This window comes from Trachurus japonicus, chromosome 15 (assembly GCF_045865225.1).
Source record: "Trachurus japonicus isolate A0001 chromosome 15, Traja_1.0".
NCBI lineage: Eukaryota > Metazoa > Chordata > Actinopteri > Carangiformes > Carangidae > Trachurus > Trachurus japonicus.
The window spans coordinates 13,429,934-13,454,398 of NC_140921.1; the positions used below are offsets into that span (position 1 = coordinate 13,429,934).

General features: G+C 40.6%; 1 protein-coding gene across 1 annotated transcript in view; it reads left to right on the plus strand.

Moving 5' to 3' along the window:
- The window catches only part of rgs7a (regulator of G protein signaling 7a), a 53,709-nt gene that overhangs the window by 2,966 nt on the left and 26,278 nt on the right, over positions 1-24,465 (plus strand). The window contains exon 3 of the mRNA XM_085799767.1: positions 24,032-24,128. Within this exon, the coding sequence (XP_085655893.1) occupies positions 24,032-24,128 (97 nt within the window). The remainder of the gene's footprint in view (positions 1-24,031; positions 24,129-24,465) is intronic.

Genomic DNA, 24,465 nt, shown 5'->3' on the forward strand with positions numbered 1-24,465 from the left:
TTACATGTAATGTCTCTTCCCTTCTCCTGCTATTGATCATGCTATTAAGGATCAGTTGAACCAAGTATGCAAATAAGGAAACATCTAAAGCAGCTTGTGTGTGTGTGTATATTTTGTCATTTTTATCTTCAGCTACCAGACTTGTGGTTTTTCTTTTTTTTTGTATTTCATCAAAATAAGCAGACAAGAATGATTTTAGAGTAAAGACGCTATTTTTTCCTCTAATGTTTGGTCAGAGAAATCATCCAATTCTTCACTTCTCACCACTTGACCACACATGGCCACAGCTTGGCTCTGTATACTGACTGACCTAGATACGCTGCAGAATGAAAGAACATGGTTGAAGGCAGTGAGGATGAAATCGTGTTTCTGGAGTGGGTTTAACTCAAAGTGCAATTGAAAGAGCACTGTCTGTAGACATGTGGATGCCGCCAGCACGAACAGGTGCCCCCAAATGCTTTTCAGATGGAGATGACTTGGCAGGGTTGTTGCAACCCACATTGACTGGGCCACACTCACATGAACTGAATTCTCAAGTGAAAAACTTGCTTTAATGTTCTGTTTTTACCGCTCAGACCCGCATCGGTCTCGTAAATACACAGTGGAGATGTTGTGTAAGCCGCTGATATTAAGCTAAACTTGCCAAGTCTCACCTTATAGCTCACAATGTGCTAGTAGTGAATAGTAGTGGAGGGATTATGTAATATCGACAGAAGGAGTTTTATGGTTGAGGACAGCAGATAGTGGTTTCATAGTCTTTCCGCTGGGAGTATAACTATATCCCTTCACTCTCTCAATCTCTCTTTCTCTCCATCCCTCCGCTCCTGTCATTAATGTCTAATGAAAATGGATGGGTGAGCCGAGGTGTTGACCTGCTTGCTGTGGAGATGTACGCAGAGATGTCTGTTTTTCCTCAAGGGCGCATGCACTCGACTCGAGCACGTTCTTTGAATGCATATGTAGATGCATTGGAAATATAAATGCAAGAGCACACACACACACACACACACACAGCGTTCAAAGAGTTGCATGTGCAGAAACACATGTTTAAACACACACATCGCTGTGCTTTGTGCTACACTGATTTACTGACAGTCACTGGTGACCCTGAAAATTTCATCACTCACTATATGAGTGAAGGTTGGTGCTAACAAGTGATGTATCAGAACTCCTCCAGTTTGTCAAGAATTGCCAATAAAATGTTCAGTAGATGGATTCAATGGATGAGCATATAAAAGGCTTTGTGATGTCTCGCTGCTCACACATTAACCACGTCAGGCTTATATCATCATCAAGAATGTGTATATGTGTGTGTGTGTTTCATGCCTGCTCACGTGTGCACCATGAATAATGCTGTGATGCATTTGCGAGCATGTGTGTATGCCGTATGTAGGGCGAATGTTGCTAAGAGAGAGTCCTGAATTTTTTATGCCAGCCTAAAACAGCTCTGGCGAAGTTCATAGCCACTCAGCGTGAGGAGGGAACATCTTCTCTCACCAGCCAGCGCTTTGTGTGTGTTCGTGATTGTGTCTCTGTATGTGTGCGTCTGCGTGGGAGCCTCTGTGTGTGTGTGTGTGCGCGTTTGCATGCACGCGCCATTTCTAATTAAGTGAGAAGTGAGAGAGGGGAAAGAAAATGAAGATACATTAGACAAGTCAGATTTAACGGACGCTATAGTCAAAGTCTAAATATTGAAGCTTTCTCCACATTGGCTTTATAAGAAAGTGAAAATCTACAGTGCTCACAAGGCTCTTACAACTTAATTCAGGCGGTAAAAAAAAAAAAAAAAAATCTGGAGACGAGCATCAAGGCTGCAGACATAGTTACAGTCTCCCAACTGCAACTCTGTCAGTATATGACAGAAACTTTTGCTTTTCTCCATCGCAAGTTTCCAGGACGTTGTGTCTCGCACCACAGAGTATTGACAAAGCTTTTCACCTGTTATTTGCCAAGAAATATAATAACATAACAATTCACAAGTGACAAAATTCCACTTAAGGATTTTCTTAACAAGGTGATTTCCCAAAATACATTTCGGCAGAGTTGTCTTTTTATTTTTTTTGTAGTTTATAGAAAAATAAGCCTCCATATAGGAAGAAATAAAATCAACTGTTAAGATTGCATTTATTACCTAGTATGCTGTAACTACTGGAATGGATCTTCCTCTGTGGTGTGGTATCTGACAGCTGAGACACCAGCCCACTCTTATTTACATCTGAGCTGTCGACAGGCGTCCAGTAATTGTTCTTCCAGCAGCCAGTTTGGCTTCTGTCTCTGTGCACAGCCATTAATCCTATGCTGCATGTTTAGAGTTTTTTTTCTGCTTCGTTTTTTTTCTCTCCTCCCAATGAGCACATACAACATTGTATCACGCTGTTACTGTTATCTTCAGTTGAGACAACCGCTTCTGGTGCTTACATGAATGTCAGTAGTGTGTATCGTTGATGTAAACTGGTCCCTGGTGAAACCTGACAGCGATGTACAGGGTGTATTGGTCTGGCGTTCATAATAATGCTGTTACCGTTGGTATTATGACTAACTAATGGAGTTTAAAACCTTACTTTAAATATAATTAGTATGACTCTTATGTTAAGTTCTGGTAGCCACAGTATTTGACCTACATTGTAGGTTGTTGATGCAGAAATATTATTCAAATTTCTTCATGTGCGTCCCTCATTATAGCGTTTTGCCTCCTCCTCTGTTGTTCTCTGTGTTTTCAGCTTAGGGGAACTCTGTCCTTCACACCTTTGGAAAGGGTGTTGATGCTGCACCGTGAGATTTGAACCGTTTCCCCTTAGTGTGACTCAGTAATGAAGCAACTACCAAACAACAATAACAAACAGGGCAAAGGTATTAGTGCATGCTATTGATTTGTCAGTTGTTTAAGTGGTTGTGTACAAGAGATCATTTTGCTGGGACAAGACTTTCCTTCTCCTCTGCATCGCTGCAACAGCAGCAGTGACACGGTGTTATTAAATGATGCAGAAGTGCAGCCATTATTAATACAGCAAAGTCTTGGTTTGGACTAATTCAGCAGAGATCACCTTGTTGGAGTCTAATCTGTTATCTGTTAAACTTACCCTACACCGGCCTGCCCTGTTATCAGTACAATTTCCCAACCATCCTACATTGTTCATGAGTCAGAAAGCGGAGGGGACTGAATACATTTTCAGCTTTTTCTCAGTTAAGAGCCAGATTGAAGGGTTCTTGTACTGCCTGTCTCCCTCAATCTGCAATCAGAAGATCAGTAAGACCGGGAGAGGGAGGAGGGGGGTGAGGTGGGATGATCTATAATTGCCAGATCAGAGAGAAATCTTTGTCTGTGAAGTAGGGCTCTTTGTATGTCAGATTGCCAGCCAGGCGATTTCGCTTCCTGTGTATGAAAACATGCGTGTTCCTTTTTGCACGTGCTGTTGAGGGAAAGTGTGGTTGTTTGGCAGGCACTTTGGGAGGGAAAATTGGCATTTGTGGCTTTGTTATAATCCATTTCGCCTCTGTTTGCTGACGTCAATACCGTAACGCCAATTACTGTAGAAGGGCTGGCACCACTGACACATGCTACAGTCGATAGTACTGTAGTTCTGGTATCTCGTCATACTTCCGGAGGCTAAGATAATCCACCCGACCGTGCTGCGTCTTCTCACAATGCAATGTTTAACTGATACAACCCACAAATACCATAAGGGACTGGAGGCTTTCTCGATGAAACCAATTTCAGGGTGCATGCAGTGCAGTATATGTGGGTAGTTTATTCTCCTCAGTCCTACTTTTAGTCTTCAAAGAGACAATATGGATCAGCATGAATAAACAGAAAGCAGAAAGCATGCAGAGTATATACACAGTAGGTGGCGCTACCAGAGGCTAACTGTTACTGTGGCATCTGAACACTCGTCAGGGGGCTGCGGTGCTGCCTGCATTATGATTTATCAGACAAAACGTTGTGAAGAATCAGATAAATGTTCACCCCCCTGTGGCAGGATCACAAAATGACACATAAATGCCTCACTGAGCTCCGAAACAGGCTCATTGAACATATCTGTCAAATAAAGTTAGGTTCAAGAGAGTGTAAAATATCTCATGTTAGATGTTTCAGTGTATTAATTAGTGAGGTTTAAAGGTGCTGGTAGACAGATTTCTATACCTTAGCTGTTTCCTCCTCCTCCCTGTCTAAATGCTAAGCTAAGCTGACCATTCCTTGAGTGGTTTCACATTAATCAGACAGAGTGGTATCAATATGCTCATGTACAATCAGCTATTTCTCTGTGTGGTTATTGGCTTTCATTGATTCTGGGTCTCCATTATTAAATGCATTTGCATTTTCTATGGACATAATTTATTGTAGTGCATTAGTTGCATGACATGTTCAGAATCACAGGAGACAATATTATCATGTTAGTAAAAATTCATTTGATGCATAAAATGAAAAATGATACGGCTTACCTTGTACCATTAGAGTAGTTAAATTACTAGTGATTTAACACTGGACTTGAGTTGATGATGGTTCTGCTCAGTGAAGACAGTGAAAAGATAGTTAAGCCCGTCTCGCTCTAAGCTCTCTTCTCCATATATGTCTGCCACAGCTGAAGTCTTTAGTCCTGTCTGTCGGGGTTATATAAGGGCCTGAGGAAGCCTGGGCATTAAGATAGAGGCTGACTCAGGCATATCCTCTGTCTGGTCATTTCATTCCAGCTCATCATTTAGCCAGAGATTATAGGAGAACCCCGGCCAGAGTTGTGAATGACTTCTCTTCCATCTCGGGTGTGATGGCCTTAATGAGGACGGAGATGCTCAGTTAGAGCTGAAGAGAAAATGAGAGGGGTAACGCGTAGAGGGGCAGACAGTTTTATTTTAAATTCTTCGCTGTATTTCTCTGTAATCACCACACACACACTGGGCATGTGTCTGTGCATCCGTCCAAAACATCATTGTGTCCTTTATTCACCCTTTTGTTTATATGTCCGCCCCTCCTGTCCTGACCCTGCATCTCTGCCTACACCATCTGCATCTCAACTGTGTCCATGCAGTCTTCTATTTCTGCCTGTAATGCACTCCCCAGCTGTTTCTGGTGATGGTTCACTTCTTCCCGGACACCGTCCATATATTGTACAAATTCCCACTCGCCTGCTTATCTCTTAGTCTTGATGTGTTTGACATTGTGTCTGTTTATTGTAGAAACTTGGGTTTCCTGACTGCTCTGATTTTTCCCTTTAAAAAAAAATCGAAATGACATTTCGTAAGAACTAAGTAATTGTTTATCACAGAATTTAGGACAGAATCAGAGTATTTCCTTTCTTGCCTGCTGTCATACGTCATCTATAGCACCGTGCACTGGTGTAATTTTTGCAATAGAGATGCAATCTTGATGGCAAAGAATCGGTTTTAATAAAAAAGACATCTCATCCCCATTATGTGAAATATGAACCATAACACAGCCGCTTAACCTCTCCTAATTGCAAAAATTACCTTTTTGGAATTGACTTGATTTCCCAGAATCTATGATTATATCAACCAAAGCGTTCTGCCGAAGCAAAAATAAAAATAATTGGAGAATGTCGTTCAGCTGTAGCTGCTTCAAATCGTTGCCAAAGCTAAAACCATATTTGCACGTCAGGAGCCTTCAAAAGTAAACAGAAATAAGAAATCTTGTTATCTTCTCCACAGAGTATTTCATGCATTATCTCTCTTCTCTGCAGTGTATTTTGGCAGCTCAGAGCAAGAATATCGTCTCTCTGCATAACACCCTTTCACTTTTCTGTCTCTCTTTCTCTTTGTGTCTAGACTGTTAAAAAAAAAACTCTCTTGGTCTCCCAAGACTTTTTCATCCCAGTTTTTCCTGCACTGTCTGTCTTGCGCACTGGTGTTCGCACTTTGCCCTCTACATCTCTGTCTCTTTTATATCTCCCCCTCCTCCGTCACTCTCCCCTCCCACGCTCGTGGCCTCTTTTGTTCACTTTCAGGTCTTTGATGTTTTCCATATACTAACTTTTCTCTCTTTGTCTCATCCTGACACACATGTGCCGTCTCTTTCTACGCCCTGCCCTCCCTCCCTCCCTCCCTCCCTCCCCCCAGTGTTTGCTACCTTACCTGTGAAGCATCCATCCACCTCTGTCTCTCTGTCCCCTCCTCTCACATCCCTCGCCTCTCTTTGAAGTCATCAGAGCACTAGTCAGAGCTCATGCCACTCCAGTCAGCTTTTATCCTCACAGAGAAAAAGAGAGGAATGTATTTAGACCCTGCTGAAGCACAGTCATCTCTCCTCCTGTGTGAAATGATTCACTCGTGTCTCATAGCTTTATTGGGAACTCTCTCTAAACAAACAACCATTGGATGTGGCATTTTCTATCCAAATTGACTGGAACTGTAACTGAGAGTGCTGGCCTGATTGTCCCCCTGCAGCTCAGTGCCTCTCAACAATGAGGAGCCGTTCTCCCAGAAGCAATCATGTCTCAGTGATTAGCCTGCCACCACTAAGTGCCATTGCGCAAATCCAATACCAAACTAAATAAAGTCAAACCCAAAGGGTACATTTTTCATAAGTTTGAGACATATATTTTTATTTGGCTAAACAGGAAGAGGCACACACCTTTGTTTAAAACTGTTCGATTAACAACTCATCTCAACATGAGGGCATCGCTTTGTATTAGCGTGGACATAAGGGCTCAGATGAAAAGCCATTTTAAAAGGGTCTTCAACATATGTGATTTTAGGCAATGTTAAGGGGGTGGAGGAGGAGTGAGGGGTCAGTGTAGTCAGAGATGGTAATCAAAGCAGGAAAATTGCAAAACATCACATCACATCAAAAGCTTACAGTATGGGCCACTACAGAGTCAACAACATGAGAATACTCACAGAATATCAACAACACTCATCCATATGCATCAGCACAGTGGCAACACCATGAAAGTCCAACAATCACAATATCAAACCTACTGTGGGAAGCACCAGTGGATGTCAGTCAGACCAGGGACAAGATCCAATGTGACTTCAATATCCAGTAACGCTGCTCTAAAATAGGACAAAATAGAGACAAATGAGGAAAGTAGCCTTAATTACCTAAAAGGGTAATGATGGTAGACAAACCTTACCTTTTAATGTGAACTTAAAGTTGCTGTTTTATACTTGTTTTAATGTTAGAAAAACCTTTGATGAGTGGAGCCGAACCAATGATGACTCATTCTAAGCACAAGATTAAATTTTTAAACCTTTTAAATATGATATGAAGCTTACACAAGAGGGAACTATGTCAAGACTTTGTTTAAGTTGCTCATTGGGACATTAAGGTTTTTATTTAATTTTTAAAAATCTATTAATATTAATGTAAGCTTTTTTGGACTTTCAGATTCTAAATGTAGCCTACATTGTATGCTTTCTGATTGCTCTCCAAGTTTTTAGAACACCTTTAACCAACTATTTTGAAGAAATTATAGAAAGAAAAAATAATTCAGAGAAAGTGGTATGTCTCCAGAGTCCACAGTGTAAATGACACCTATATGCGCGCACACACACACACACACACACACACACACACACACACACACACACACACACACACACACACACACACACACACACACACACACACACACACACACACACACACACACACACACACACACACACACACACACACACACACACACACACACACACAGCTCTGAGGTCGTACTGTGCGGAGCAGCTTCCACCTGCAGCCTACTGAGCCTCACAGCTTCACACCATTAGTTCAGCTTAGCAGGCTCAGCCATCCACAGTGCAGCCTAGTCAATAAACCTCTGGCGCCATCTTAGTTTCACCTGCTGATGCCTCCTTATTTTCACTGCTAAAACGTTGCAAATATTGATTTTTCAGACATAAATAAAATGTATACAGCTTAAGTAGCCTGACTATATACGTAAGTGTCCTTACATCAAACACAAACTCTTGTGCAGACTACTCTAAAAATAAAGTTAAGTCAGCGGAAACTTTAAAACCAAACCCATTAACTGCACTACTTCTTGGTTAAGTTGAGATTTTTTCCATGTCATATCATATTTCCATACATTTTAACTTTTGGAGGTGCACTTGAAAGAATCATGTCAACTGTAAAATCTGTGGAGGTAAATTAGGATCTGAGTGGAGGAAAATTGGCCTCATTAAACAAATTCAGAGACTGTCTTTCTTGTCTAGGCAGCTATGTAAACAAGGTGATTAATCACAGCTACTCTGATATAGTTGGCAATGGAAATGCATGTTAATATGCAATGACATCCCCATCAGCCTCAGCTGTGCCTGGTACCTGCTGACAGAAGGACTACTGAGCAGAGAGCTGAGCTGCTGTCATGGCTGTACTGTATTCTTATAGTCTCTGTACTTTTAAAACTATTCTTCACACACTCTTCTACAGGCAGATATTTAAAAATGAAACCTCTGTCCCACCACTTTCATTAAAATTCCCTTATCTTATTATCTGCTAATAATGATAATGAGATATCTTGGCAACCATTATTTCATTCCTCGTGGTTGTCAGACAGTGACTCCTGGTGATAGTGTCTCATTTGCTAATTGAGAAATGACATTCCTGGGAACAATGCTGTCGAGAGCGAGCGGTTGTGCTTTCTCCTGCCCTCCTTTTTTGTGTTTCTGCTCTGGTGGCTGGTGGCTGTTCTGTTGGCATCCCCATGACAACCACACCAGCAGTCTGTCAAATGCTATTATCTCAAATACTTCAACAATGTGTCCAGCACACCCGTAGCTAGCAAAGTGACAGAACACAAGTGTGTTTATGTGTGTATGGTTGTGTGTGAGTGTGTGTGTGTGTCTTTCTGTTTGTGAGCAAACATTCGCGCACTTTCAAGAGTGCTGCTCAGTCCATGAGAGCCCACAGTGCAGTGACAGTTGATATCATCTTTTACCAACTTTCACTCACAACTACCAAAGATAACAAACTCTAGATCACCAGCGTACACAGCTTTACCAAAGTACTTGAATTTTTCTTTGCTGTTTTTTTTTATTGTGTGCCACTTTTCACTTGGAAATATTGTGCTTTTTACTTCACTATTTACATCTATTCAATAGAAATAGTTACTTTGCAGATACCTATTATCAGTATATTTGATGGTTACAGGTTCCTAGATGTGACAATTTCCTGATTTTCTTCATCAAGTAAATTGAGCATCTAAGAACCTGGAGGACATTTTTCCATATTTTTCTGGTGTTTTATATAGCAGTTATAATGATCCTCAAACTTTTTAAAGGACTCCTACAGTGACACAAATTAGACCATAGACCCCTGGCTTGGCTGGCTATTTGATAATATTTTGTCACTGTGGTCACCATCTGATTAGATTCCTGCTTTATTACAGAAAATGTTTAAAAACTTTGACCAAACTCACATATTCTGTCTCTGTGTTGGTTATGAATATAGAGTTGCAGTGATAAAATAAATTCTTCCCCTTCGTGCTGGGAAGCCAGAGGGACCCCCTCAAAGACCCCTTAGGGTATTTGGAATCTCTCTTAACCACTGCTGCAAAGAAAAAGCCATGAATCAATTAATCAATACAATAAGCAGTAATAATTGATGAAGGAAATACTTGTTGCAGCCCTAATCAGAAATGGAGTTGCATTATTCATTGCTTGGTTGGCATGAACATTCTGCCTATATCTTTATAAATAATACAGTTAACATAACAGTACTGGAAGTATGTCAACAAAAATGACAGACAGCTGGTGTTAAGTTGCTGTTTTAGTGCATTTACAGCTAAATACTAATAGGTTTTCTTTATGCTCTATTTTTACACAGGTTTTTGCAACTTGTACTTGAATAAAGGATCTTATTACATTGTCCACATTGTCCTGATAACTAAAACATACTGTATATTAGATTATCCATGTCTTCTCTGCTTGGCCTGTGACAGAACATTGTTAACAGTGTTTCTCATCTCCCAATAAAGCCACACCACAGATCTCTTCCTTGATGCCTGTGCTGGACAAAGAATAAAATATGTTATCTAAGCCTGAGCTCAGTGAAGAAAAAAGGCAAGGTCGGTTCTTACAATGCATTAGGATATGGTGGGAAGGGTCTCTCTATTCCTTGCAATGGATAGACTGATTTGATTTGCTGATATTAGCTTCCCTTGCCTCTGTAATGTCAGCACAGCCGTGGTAATGGAAAAGCTCATGTTGGGGCAACAGGGAGAGAGGACATGTCAGGGTGAAGATGGATGTACATGTCCAGATTTTGAGATTTGCCTGTAGAGGAGCTGTTCTATATGTTTTTATGAATTGAGGCAATTTACATTTCGTCCAGTGGCCTCATTTGTAACATTGTAATCCTCCGATGTGTACATTAAAAGTTGCTGTTATTGTTGCATCCTGCGCAGCGAAAAAGTTGTTTAAAAAAGCTCTTAATCTCTATGGGAGCATGGTAATGGTCTCAACCTGCTAGTGGTTGTTTTGACAGGTACAACAAAGCCTATCATCCATCATCTTCATTGCCCCGTGCTTCAAGTGTCACTTGCATCAAATAGTTATGCCCTTATCGGCTTATTGTCTATCCCGACTGCTGTGTCCTCTGAAGTGTGCATGTGTGTGTCTTGTCAGACACCCAGTCCTTGTCTTGTCTCTGTTCTGCAGACAGGAGAAGGCAGAAGAATGTCAGCCTGCCAGTATCCAGCTGCTTCTCTCTTATTGGTATTCAGGGCACACAGAGCCGTCCTGAGTGTCTGTTGCACGTGCCAAGGAGGAATGTGGGAAATGAGAGGATGGGGAGAGGAGGAAAGAGAGAAGTGAGGCCCCCTCTCTCTCATGTTATATCTGGTCCTAAAAATAGACAGCATCCTCCCTTCTTTTCTATTCCCAGTGCATCTCTGTTTCCATACCCAGCCTCTCCCCCTGTTTCTTCGCCTGTTTTCCTCTTCCTATTGCTTCCTCTTCCTCCTCCTCCTCCTCCTTGTCTCCCTGTTTGGTGTAAGTAAACATGCTCTCTGGTGCCCAATGATAAGACTCCTCAAGTGTTAAGCCAGACAGTTTGGACACTGCTAACAGCCTTGCCTTGATGAAGAAGTGACTACAGAGGTGATTTCATTTAACACTACAGTATTCCCATTGCCAGACTGCAATGTTTACAACCTGAAGTAAACAAATGGCTATTAAATGCTCCTGAGTACAAACCCTAACGACCCCCAATCTTTAATAAGTACTAAACCACTTTGAAAACCAATCTCTATTATTGCTTTATGGCTGATCAATACAGTATGTTTAATGTTTTTTTTTTCAGGTGTGCGCATTTACTCCTCTCAATAACCTTTGGCAATTAGATAAACTCCTTTGTGATAAACTTTTGCACAGTACATGGGAAAGTGATGCAGCTTTCTTCCTCCTTTATCTACTAATTTATGATAGCAAGCTGTTTGAGTGATGAAATCATGGTAGGTGGGCAGGAGGGATATTGGCTTTCAGTGGATTATGTTCTAGCACATGGCCAACCTTGGCTTAGTCATCGCGCCCACTGCCCGCCCACCAAGAAGATGAGAGTGAAAGAGAGAGAGAGAGAGAGAGAGAGAGAGGCCCTGCCCTAGGAACACTATCCCACCACTATCCAGGAAAACCACATCATAGTAGATTTAGAAATACAACGAAATCAGCGTTTAGAAAACAGAGTCAGCTAAAGGAAGAGGAAGGTTTTGTCCCAGGAGGACTGTCCCAACAACAACCATAGAATAATTTATGTAATGGTGGATTAGGAGACGAAGAATAAAGACAACACTGCTAACTGAAGTAATACAGGACAAAGATAGTTACCAGCAAATAAAAGTACAACTTCATACCATCACCACTTACTGTACTGACTCACCTTATCTCAACCTGCTACAAGAAATACCTATATTTCTAGCGTTACTACTGCTGCTTTTATAATTACATTGTTGCGCAAAAATAAGACATATATAACAATTTTTGTAAAAGGGGAGTAGCCAAGGGGTGGGTTTTTTAGGCACTCATATTGGGTCACATTTTTGACTTCTAAAGAAAGTATTTAGTCTTCTTTTTAAAACTGAAAATACAAATTATGCTGATGAGAGCAGTGAGCATGATTCAAAACAGTAAAGTTGCGGTGAAACCGAAACAATTATCTAAAATATGCGAAAATGCTCCAGAGAGCTGAGGAGAATTGCAGAGTTTGATGATAATTCTCCACATTTCACATCTCAGAGTCATTTAATCCATTGTTGATATGGAAATACTGACCACTGCAGCTTTAATGTGAATCGATATTTGTTCATTTAGTTATGATTATTGTAGAGCTGCTGGTAGATTTAAGAATGTTAAAGTGGCACAATAGCACCACAATGAAAGAGAGGAAATTGATCTTCTGTGTGTTGTTAGACAAGTAAACAGTAAACAAGTCTGTTGTCTGCAGATCACAATGGATTGTGAACCACATCCATTACCACAATGCCATTTCTGATAATAATAAAAAACAAAAGAGAAGAAACCATGAGCAGAACTTTGTGTTCGTGCCAGTGCAGCACTCAGTATTAAATCAGAGTCTGAGATTTTGAAGCGTCTGTTGTGAAGTGAAGAGGGTTTGCTGCATCCTGTGAGCATCAACTACAATGATGCTAGAAATTAAAAGTTAATATTCCACTATAAAAAAGTCATCAGACAGTGCTTTAATTTGAATTGGAGCATAACATTATACTACGATCCCTCTGCAGTTTTATTGTATTTATAATAAAAATGTGGCTGTGGCTGCATAAACCATGAAATGGCAGAAATGTACTGCCTGGCAAATTTGGAACAACAACTGCATTAACAGCAGCAATGTCAAACGAGGATAAATGCCAGTGTTTTTTTTCCAGGGTGTAGGCATAGCTGGCTGACTACCTCTCATCCATGATTCAATGCTCGTCTCTTTCTCTCGCTACCGGAGGGTTGTCCCTCGGGGAGGGAGTCAGGGGAAATATTGAACATCCTTCTGCCGCCATATACGCCAGGGACGGTGATTCTCTGGGGAAGGTGAAGAGGAAAGGGGCAGCATGCTCTAAAAAGCCGTGGAAGTTGATGAAAATACTATGAGAGAGGACACTGTGGATGCAAGTATCTCTGGCAACCATCTGGAAAACATTTAAAATGAAATAGCAATAATAACCATCTGTACATCAAAGCAGATGACTACACTGCAACTGCTGCTTCTGCTCTTGTACTCAGGATTTTATTTTTATTTTTTACCAATGAATTTTGATTATTAGAATTACTACAGCCAGAAAACAGATGCAGAAGAAGCCCTACTAACAATATTATGAATGGCATTTAATGACAGTGGAGGTGTAAAGGAGGTAGATTAAATATTTAGATTACTTCAATTTAGGAGGCAGAGGTGAGGAATACTCTTGCAAATATGAGATTGACAGCTTGCCAAAGTCATGCAGATTTTTCACTTTACTCAATGTGGTCTGGCAAGGCCACGGATTAATTAATTTGAGAAAAAACATGAAAAAGGGCTGCACAACAGATGACTGCCAGCTCCCTCTTTCACTCAGACATCAACATGAACTTTTCCTCCACTTGATTGGAAAAAGGCACCTATCACTGGCCTATGACTGGTCTCCACGTCTGATATTAAAAAAAAATCACAAAGTATCAGTTTTTGAATGAATTACGGGTGACAAGTACATCTACATCTACATCAGCATCAGCATCATCAATCAGAAAGATTGACATGGTGATTCATTAATAGATGTGGTTCATTGAGTGAACTGAGATTAAGGTCATAGAAAGTGTTGCCAAACTAAATCTGCAGTCAGACAATTATGAAATATGAAAAATGAGCGCAGTTCAAATTTGTTGGAAGGCACAAAAACTTTATGATATTTGTGAACTTTTTACCTCTCGTGGGCTGAATCTGCGAGTAAATATATATCGTATAAATATACATATACATTATGTCCCATTTTTGACAGGGAAAGTAGAGACAGACAGGCAATATACTGTATATATAGAGAGAGGTGCAGCTCAGGGCTAATGCACATGTGCTATGTGCCCTCACCCCTCCACCGTAATGAGCCTGTGTACCTATTATGTTGCTATATTAAACTCTCCCCATGGAGTCTTTTTACCTCTCCCCTATGGAGAGCATTTTTTCTATGAGAAGGTCCTTGTTTTGTTTACCTCGTGGATGCGATCCATGCATGACGCACTGCCACAGTCTTGCCAATAGTGTCACACTTTTCCAGCGATCTACAGGTGGTGGTAACACGACAAGATCTGCAGAAATGTGCCAGCAAAGACAGCGAATAAGAGGACTGCTGGCAACAAGACATGGATTTAAAAATGCCAGATTTTAAATATTTCAGGACTTTGAATTGGCTTTTATTTTACTGTAAATTCTCAAATAAAAACCCGGGCTTCTATTTGAGAATTTATGGTATTTACATTATTATCCAGTTTGCCTTACAAATAATGTGTACAGACAAAAAAAAACATGAAGCACACTCTGTAAATACATAACGTTGCACTAGGAATCAAATATCTACTTATTTGCCTGCAAATATCAGTCTTACTATTATCCATTAGCAAATCAGATCAAGCCATTAGACGGCTCTCAGTCACACCTTGAGGAGCATTTCAAAGCTGAGGAGGCATCATGGTTGACAACATTCATTTGTAATCATCCATATGAACCAAAGTCTGTAGTGAGAAAACCATCTGTCCTTAATGATAATACTGCTGCTGCTGTGAGCAAGACTGTTTTAGAGTGGCATGGTTTTTTTTTTCTTATCACAGTCCTCCATTATGGAAATAATGGATCAGGCAGTACACCACCAACTGGTACATTATGAAACACATTAATGATATTAGGTGTGAAGAGAGAGAGAGAGAGGAGGCATCGAGGAGGAATAATTTCCATCTAAAAAATTCATAGATCTTTGCAGCTCGGTGCAAAGATAAAGATGTGAGCAGGAACAGCAGAGAAGATTCTTACCTCCTCAACTTTCTTTATCCTGTATCTTCTAGGATGTGATGTTATTACAAACGACGTGTAAGGAAGAATAAAAAAACAACAGAGGGGAGGGGGACAAATGAGAGTGAGAGTGAGAGAACATCCTGAAGTGTGAAACAGTGAAGTGACATTCCAAGAAACAGATGCTCATGTTTGACTGATGGCTGAATGGAGCTTGATTGTGTACACAGAGACAGAACTGTACTGATGAATGCAACTGAAGAGTGAGGCTTTATCAGGCACCAAACTGCAGATGTTGTTAAATGTTTAATCACTGGTTTGCAGAATCTGCCTCAAGCGTATAAATAAACCTTCAGTTCGGATGGAGTAATTGCTTTCTCCCCAGGCAGTGTTGTCACCTGGGCATCTGTTCCTCCTGCTCCGTGGTCCTGGCCTGCTGTGAGACAGACTGTTGTCCGTTCTACACATGAGGTCCCCCCAGTCAGTGGTGCACCTATGAGAATTGAAGGGTTTGCATGCGACAGTGAATGAAAAACACACAATAAGCAGCTGTAAGCGAGAAAGAAGACACCACAAGCCTGGGCTGAAGAAAAATAATAGGAAGGAGTATAAATCAGGATGTTTCATGTAAGATTAAATGTGAGCAGAGCAAGCAGAGCATGACCATCTGTTGCCATGGCTAAGAGAAGAGTTCTTGGCTTTTTGGCCTCTTTGCTTTTCTCTCATTACACATGAGACCTTTTTCTCCTCGGCCTGAATGCTGGACATACTCAAGACACTGACATGTGGGTGAACAGCAGCTCCAGTAGCGCTGTAACAGTTTGTCCATCGACATAACATGAATTGCCAACTATTTGATGATTCATTATTATCTATAATATTCTCTTGCCCAGATTCTTAAATGTGTGAATGTGTTGCTTTTTGCATTTGATGCTAGTGTACACACTGAACATACTGGTGCTTCTCGACATACATGTAGCCTAGACGTTTGCTTGACCTGCGGAAAATTGCAATTTACCAGACAACTGATTGATTAATTAAGAATGTAATCAACAGATTAATCAGTAATGAAAACAACTGTTCATTGTGCAGCTCTAGTGCTACCAATACAAACCCAGACCCTTCCTCTCCTGCCTCCTTAACAACAACCTGGAATGATCTTGAGACAAAAGATATGAATACGTAGGTGACTTAAATATTAAACTGCACTAATTAGGAATATTATTTAAAGTGATAAAGGATCCACAGATACAAACACTAGAATAACAATAATACAATTTATATGTTTTACAGCCCAAAATAATTAAATGAGCAAAAATATGACTTCAGTGCACCACATGCAGAGTAGTTACATAACATCGATTAACAAAGTAATTTTAATGTGATGAAAACATTGTTTTATATCTCCTACAGTATGTGACAATATCTATCTCTCCTTCCTTTACACCCCCTCAACCTATACCCCCACCCCCTCCATACACAACTGCCCCCCCACACAACCACCTTTCTTCCTTTCTCTCTTATGAATGAGCGATGGCGAGCTGCCAAAGATGTCCTTGTGATAGTGGTCGCAGACTGTGTTGCTGTGGAAACTCAAAAGCTCATGGTAACCTCGGAGAGGACTTAAGATTCATGGCACCTATTCAACAACCTTGTCAGCATGCGCTCAATAACTTCCCTCACCTATCTGCAGGGTAATTTTATTTTGAATTCCCAAGTGGTGCAGTGCTGCGCAGGTGCAGCCTAAAGGTGTCTGACTAACTTTGTTTGTGTTTAGCCCACAAAGTGACAATGCTTTGTTTGTGTTAACAAACAGTCGCCACTATGAGTTGAGCTCATAGTAGACTCATGCATGTACATACATGTAATATCTAATTGGTTGGTTGTAGTTGAATATTATCACAGGGGAAGGTTGGATTCTAGTTCACTATCTGCAGCAAATATTAAAACCAAAGATTCATAGTTGCAATAGAAAATGAGCAAATGTACCATTTTCTCATTTTAGGGAGTAGTCCTGGGTGTAAATTGCACTTGTGGATTCATAATATTGTCACAGTAATGCCTTGAAATCATCCCTTCAGTCATCTCAATATTTTGCCACTTAGTCATCCTATAGATTTTGTCTCACAGATGTAAAGCTCTAATCTCATGCAAATACTATTACCATAATCCATATCCATAGCAAATATATGCAGTGTGATAATTAGCCTTTTTTTCTTCTTTTTCATTGATCATAGGTTTATTTTGGGCCTGGGTGACATATAGCCACTTATGTAGCCTTCCAGTCAGGCTATATTTATGTAAAGTTATACAGGGGTTATTAAAATGTTTTACTTATAATAATTGATTTGTCGACACTGTGCAGTGCCTGTTAGGCATACATCATATCTGCATTGTAATGAAGTGATTCGACTCTTACTTCATCATTATGTATGAATTCTTTCATTTTAATGATGTAGCTTCATGGGAGGTTTTTCACTGTGTTTTAATATTCAAAAGCTGCTTTACATTGCTGGACAAGTTTCATTACAGCTGTTATGTTTATGATTGATTAAAAAAAAAACTGTTTTTCCTGGGTATCTCTTGCATATCAAGGTGATCTCCAAGCACCATCCGTTTAGTTTTTTCTCCTGGGAAACTCCCACAATTTGCATGGCCTTCAATCTTCATTATAAATCATTGTCATGCACAGATCCATATGTTATGCATGTTTATCAGATGTCATTCAAGTTTCCACTAGACACTCAATGCACAGACATATTTAACATTGAGTTTTTCTGCCATCTGGGAAATATTGCATATTTTGAAATGAAATGCTGGCAGGTGTGTGTTTGTGTTAAATATAAAAAGCTCTACAATGCCCATGCAAAGTGCTCTTGTTTAACAAAGGCTATTGCAGTATGAATGCCTTTGTTGCCTTTGATATCTCCTCTGTGTATAGTAAATGAGCAGTTGACCTCTACGTTCCTGAGTGGGGGCTCGGAAATAGTCATCCATTTATCATACACTTGTTTATGTCTGTTTATTGTCTCTTGATGGGCACAGAAGGAAGGTCCCTCACTCTCACATCAACATTACCCTGCCCTCAGAGATTTACAGATTATATAGGAAGCGATAATCCAATTAAGGCAGTGTTTGATTTCTCCTCCTCACCTAAATCTGGGTCACCACGGAGGAGGAACGGCATCATCCGAGTATGTCACCTTTGTGTACAGATGGTAGAAGGCTAGACAGGCGGAGAATCCTGTGTATCCAAGAGAATATTATTTGGGGAAAATATTATGATATGTGAGTCAAGAACTGCACTGGATGAACAAGTCTTTGAGAAGTTATTAACAGTTTGCTTTGCCTGTATTGTGTCCGCCCGCTATCCTCCACTACGGCATGAAGAACATTGTGTTTTTGGATTTGATCCATATGCAAATGCACCAGGCTGTCTAGAAGAGACGTGTGATTCATTTGTGGTGACATAGCATTTAAGCGTGCGTTAATGCAGCTATACTGTAGACCTCTGAGTGCTTTTGTTGTCATCATATTGATCCTATTTTAAGTTACTGACCGTGGATCAGAGATGCATCCAAATTTTTTTCGTCTTTGTAAACTGCTGCTGCTGATTTTTTTTTTTTTTTTCAAATGAAATGAGAAATATTTTTTGCTCAACAACCTCCACCACAGGTTCTGCCTCATCCACAGAGCCACAGACTGCAGTTCAGAGGGAAATGAGATCAACCAATTGCAAAGACTGTTTTATCTAGTAGAGCTGTCATGCTGTATAGCCACAGGTTCTATTGAGGCGGCTCTCGCAGCGCCTTAAGGCAGCCAGACTTGAGCGAGGTTGCTCACCTATTTTGATGATGTGGGTTTTACAATCAAATAATCCACACCTTCTGGGCTCATAAGCTTTCATAACACCCATCTGTGAGTGTTTGCTGCATCTCTGAATTCTGCCATATGCCGCACTTGCAATGTGACTTTTAATTACTATGTGTTATATGTGTGCATCATGTAATGTTGCGATGTTGCACATAATATCGCTGTTTGTGGAGACACACCTGTCCTCAGATAACACTGTGAAGGTAATACCGTTCTCCCTGCACATCTGATGCAGTTACCTTCACCCATCACAGCACAGGCAACATAAACCAAGGGAGAGGAAAAGGCAAGAGAGGGAGGAGAAGAGGAAGAAAAGGAGAGCTTTTAATTTCCTCAGTAGCGCAGTTAGTGAGGATTTTCTTTTTTTTTTCTTTTTTACATCTGCACACAGAAAATTGAATGAACCTTATGAATTCCCAGCTGTCTGACAAGCTGCATTTGATAGAGTGAAGCCAGAGCTTAAAAAAGATCAAATGTTTATGTCTTTAAAATTTTATTTGAGGCTCATGTCAGTTTTTATGTCAACAAGAGAAGTGCGTGCATCTGAGTTTCATTTTGTTATTGTGCGTCATAGACAGTTTTTTTCCCCCTTCATTAAAAATTCATCTTTATGGATCTTGCAGGCTCTAATAAACACTGGTCTGGCTTAAGACATTTCAGTCTGATGTAGAAAATGTTGTTCTAATTAAGACTGTCTGAAAAATAGGTTTGAGTTCATCAGGCTCCGGTGATGTATTTCCATCATTTAAAATCTAGGTCAACACCAGAGATGAATAGCATCACTTGTTAAGAAACTATTTCATGCAAGCTGCAGGTTGCGCAGCACCATCAACAAAAGGATGCGCTTTGGATGTAGTAGCTTACTTCAAATGTCAGTGTCATTCAGGGCATTCTTGAGCTGTGTTTGGTCTTCATTGGAGAGTCTGTTCAGCCGCTTCAGTTATAGTCCACAAGGTGCCTATCGTAACTACACACACCCACACACCGCCGTCATTAAAACCTAGGTAACGAAAAGCTCTCGAAATCAGTTCTCAGAAATGCCTGGAATGATGATGCACATACTTTTCGTGCCCTTGTTACACAGTGTGAAGTTGCAGGTAGGGAAAGACCTTGTTTATATACTGTACTGTATATTCCTAACAACACTATTAACAACTGTTTACTTTTGGTTGTGCAAAAATCAAGTGCGAACCTCTTTTCTATCTTCTATCATCATCATCATCACCACCACCACCTGGTGTAGCAAAACAAGCCGCCTCCTTTCTTTCATTAAAGGGACTATGAGGAGTTTTGGAAAGCGAAGTGTTTTCACACTACATTTCCCATGAGCCTCCGCACACACGTGAAATTCTTGGACCGGCGCAAGACGGATGAACAGGAAAACATTTGCCAAGAATGTTTTCAATAATCAAGAATGAAAGTCGGAGGTTTGAAGACGATCAGATACCGTTGTAGTTCCGACCATAAACGGCGATTCGGCTGCGTTATTCCCATGACCCACTGGGCAGCGTCCGGGAAACCGAAAGAAGGAAATGCTGTGCAAGCCGACCACTAAATAATAATATCAAAATAACTATAAAGACAAAACTATATAGTTATCGAAAATTGACTCTTTAAAGCAGAAGTAAGTGATATATTTGTGTTAATATAAGTCTTAAATAGTTATATCTTCCGACAGCAATCACTTACATAGAGTGTTTGGACTGAAACACGGGTCTGTCAGTCACTCTGCTCTGCTCTGAGCCGAAGAGAAAACATTTATCGTATCCTACAGTTTTTATCAAATGAGGAGAGAGAACGGCATGCAGGGCTGTGTGTGCAGCCAAGGGACGCCGTGAATGTGGCGACGTAGGGACGAGGACTGTTATGGTGCGTTCAAGGAAACTCGTATTTTTCCGACCGTGAAGTGGTACGAGTTCGATCTGGTACGAGTTCACCGGTCGGAAGTTACGAGTGGCCGTTATAGTGACTTTCACCGGTAAAACAGGTCGGAAAAACACGAGTGGGTTGCCTGGAACGCTACAAAGTCGTAAGTTGTGACTTGAAGCTGTAATTTACGATTTCAAAAGCCTGCCTGGAACGCAGCATTAGCGAAAACGACCGGACCACTTACTTCTGCTTTAACAAGTGTGAGTAACGTAGATTCGTCCACATTAATATGAGACTCTTTTATAACCGAAAGCAAACTCCTCGGGGTCTCTTTAACGATGGTCAGTTCAAAATGAGCTTTTTTAGGATGTTAAATAACTGGTGATACTCCCTCTGAACCCCCCCACACCTTCCTGATGTGCTCAAGATAGAACCTTTTTAATAACTCGCTCTTTTATCTGCTGGCTTTTCTTAGAAAAAAGCCTGTCAAATAAGTGGACTTATAGTGCACTTAACAATGGCTAAAAAGACATCTAAGAGGCCAGGATTGATTTACAAGCCCGGTTTGGACTGTTTTTTGCTCCAAATGGTGCTTCAGAACATTCTGATTTGAGCCCCGAGTGCCCTCAGTCGTAGTCTTTGAAGTGCTCGGAGCCATGTGCTGACGCTCAGTATGTGCTTATATCTGGAGCTTTTGTTAGTCACTTCATATGTACTGAGTCCTGTGCCATCATTATTCAATGATTCACACTGTGCAGCCAAAACACTCACTCTTATCTGTTAAGAGGCTGCAGAGATGCAGTCAGACGGCTCTGGGTGGGTGGATGGGTGGGGGACAGGGAAAGAGAGAGCGAGAGAGAAAGAGAAAGAGGGAGAGACTCTTGCTCTCCCTCTCTTGAGGGAAATGACTTTTCCTCTCTTCCTCACAACATGAAGCCAGAGAGCATCCCGACTTCAAGAGCTTTAGATCCTGAATATTCACGCTGGTGGCATTTTACCATGTGTAGGCGGTGAGGGGTTTGCAGAGATAGGAGAGTGTGTGAAGTATTGATCACTGTTGCTGTTGTCCTTATTTGCTCTGTGTCTCACAGTGCCAGCTAACTCTCAGAGAAAGACAGCGAGACTCAGATGCAGAGAGAAGGTTGGCGTTGTAAGCCACACTTACTCAACGGGGATGAGCCGAGCACCATTAGGATTAATTTTTTCAGAGATACGTTTAAAAACAACAAAAGTATAAAGGAAGCTACATTAACACTGGTATTCTTTTTTTGTTTTTCCTGTGCGTCACTTTGCAAGCCTGCATTCTGTAAGGGTTTTATAATGGTACTTGAATGTTTTTTGTTTTTGATTTTAGCGCTTTGATTTAGGAGTTGGAACAACACCATCTCTTCTAACTTCACGTCATGTTAGTCGGGGAGGACCAAAGAAAAAATTAAACCATTTGGTACTTCACTGTCAGATTTCTGAAGTTCGCCAACTTCCATTATGTTGCGATCAAATATAAATCTCTTTTACCTGAACCCTTTTCACCAACCTCGCCTTGCATTAATTCAATAAGTGTCTTTCTGAATTGCACAACACAGCCTGATATATTTTGGAAATGTATTTTTCTTAACCAATTTATTTTATTTTTATATTTCCTTTCCTTTTTATTTCCATCTATCAGTATTGCTGGCCCCCACTCTCCTCCAGCAATAGTTACAGTATTTGTCTGTGCTCCATCATTGTCAATTAGGCTCCAATCACTAAGTGGGATGATTTTTAGCTGCAGGTTATTTGACGAGCTACAAGCTTTCATTATAACATATGCTCCAGAAATATCTTATGAACTGCCAACCCAGAGTATTCACAGATTTACATATCAAACTCGTCCTTTGTTATATATATTTATTTTTTTATTTTTTAGTTATTTAATCAGAACTGTTCCTTTCTCTCCAATATGGCAGCAGAAATTCATTTTCTCCCACACAAAACCTTCATTTGTACCAAATGGAACTGGCTGCATCCAAATTGTGTCGCCTTTTCCAGATGAGCTCAACTGATAAGTCATGTGTGTGTCATACAAAGATGGAGAGGAAACTAAATTGGGGGTGGGGGTTGGGGGGGACCTGAGAGAGCAAGGTTACAGCTCAGGACACAGTCACAGCTTGCACACACTACGCTGCAACTGGTTAAATATCACATTGTTACAAAGGGAAACATTGTAAAACAAAAGGATTTTACATGTTAGATACTAGTATTGGCTAATGATGGCTAAATGTTTATATCAAAGTGTAAATTTCAATTGAAAATGGTGTTTATTGAATGTTTAGTGCTGGAGGTCATACAACTCCTACAAAGTCCAAAGTCTACAATACTGTGTATCTGGGACTCGCTCAGAAAATCCATCTCCACCAATTTTTGCTTTTCTTCACAGAGATGTTCAAAATTGATTGTAACAGCTTATTGAAGGAAATATTTGATTGATTCAAAGATTTACAGCAGCCCAAATAGCAGCAAGCCTTACTGCCTGCCACAACAATACCAAATGTTTAAGAGGAAGCAAAATCAGAAATGCTCTAATTATACATACAGTATGGTGCATTTAAGTGTATAATGAAAATACTGCCCCACTCATTTCGTTTGTGTAGTACGTATCAGTTTCTTGCCATGCTCTGTTCTCCTCATCGCTCCCTCCTTTGTGTTCTTGGAAACGTTGTTGCCTTGTGTTGCCCCGCCAGGCCCTTGAGACAACTCTCAGTACATTTCTGTCCCAGTGACGTTTGCAAATGTTTGTGTGTTCGCATGTGTGCCTGCCTCTGTCTACTTGCCTGTGCCTGTCAGTTCTCAGCGCAGTTTCTGGTTCAAATTTGTAACTCAGCGCTGAACACTGATCATTCGAGTTTAAAATCTCTTTAGATGTCAGAAAACATGTCACTTTTCCTTCTCTGCTGGGAAGGGTTTGGTTTGGGTGGCTCTGGTTTTTGGACACAAACATATTGTGATGGATAATAACTAAACTTCATTGTTAGACTTTCACAATCCAATAACTGTTGCAGAACTCAATACAGTAAGTGCAGCTTAGTGGCAGTTTTACTGTATGTGACAAATGACCGAAATCAAAGATATTTTTCAAACAAGAGGCAGAAATCTGACAGTATAGACCGCTGGTTACCAACGTGCTCCCTGAAGACATGGCTGAAACACACAGAAACCTGTCTCTACCTGTTTACCTCTCTGTGGCCTGCTCACACACACATACACACACACACACACACACACAGACACACTGCCTCCACTTACAAAGGAAAGTTCATGAAAAGTGCTCACTCTCTCTCTTGCTTTCTCTCCCTCTGTCCCTGTATTGTCCAGATGGAGGAAGTAATAGCACGCATGCAGGATGAGAAAAATGGCATCCCTATCCGAACAGTGAAAAGTTTTCTTACCAAGATCCCCAGTGTTTTTTCAGGTAAGGCTATTATCTCTCTTCTCTTCTCTTCTCTTCTCTTCTCTTCTCTTCTCTTCTCTTCTCTTCTCTTCTCTTCTCTTCTCTTCTCTTCTCTTCTCTTCTCTTCTCCTCTCCTCTCCATTTGGCTTCCACCCACTAAGCACCCAACTAGTACTGAGTTTATGCCAAACAAAACACTGAAAGTATTTAGAGAGTTGTCTGTTTTGCATTTCACACCGGCAGTGCCAGAATGTCAAGAGGATCATATTGGATTTTCGAGCTGTACAACCTAATAGATAAGAATCCATGGTGCTCCATAAGAGATGGGTTCAGTAAAACATGACACTCGAGAGCTAAG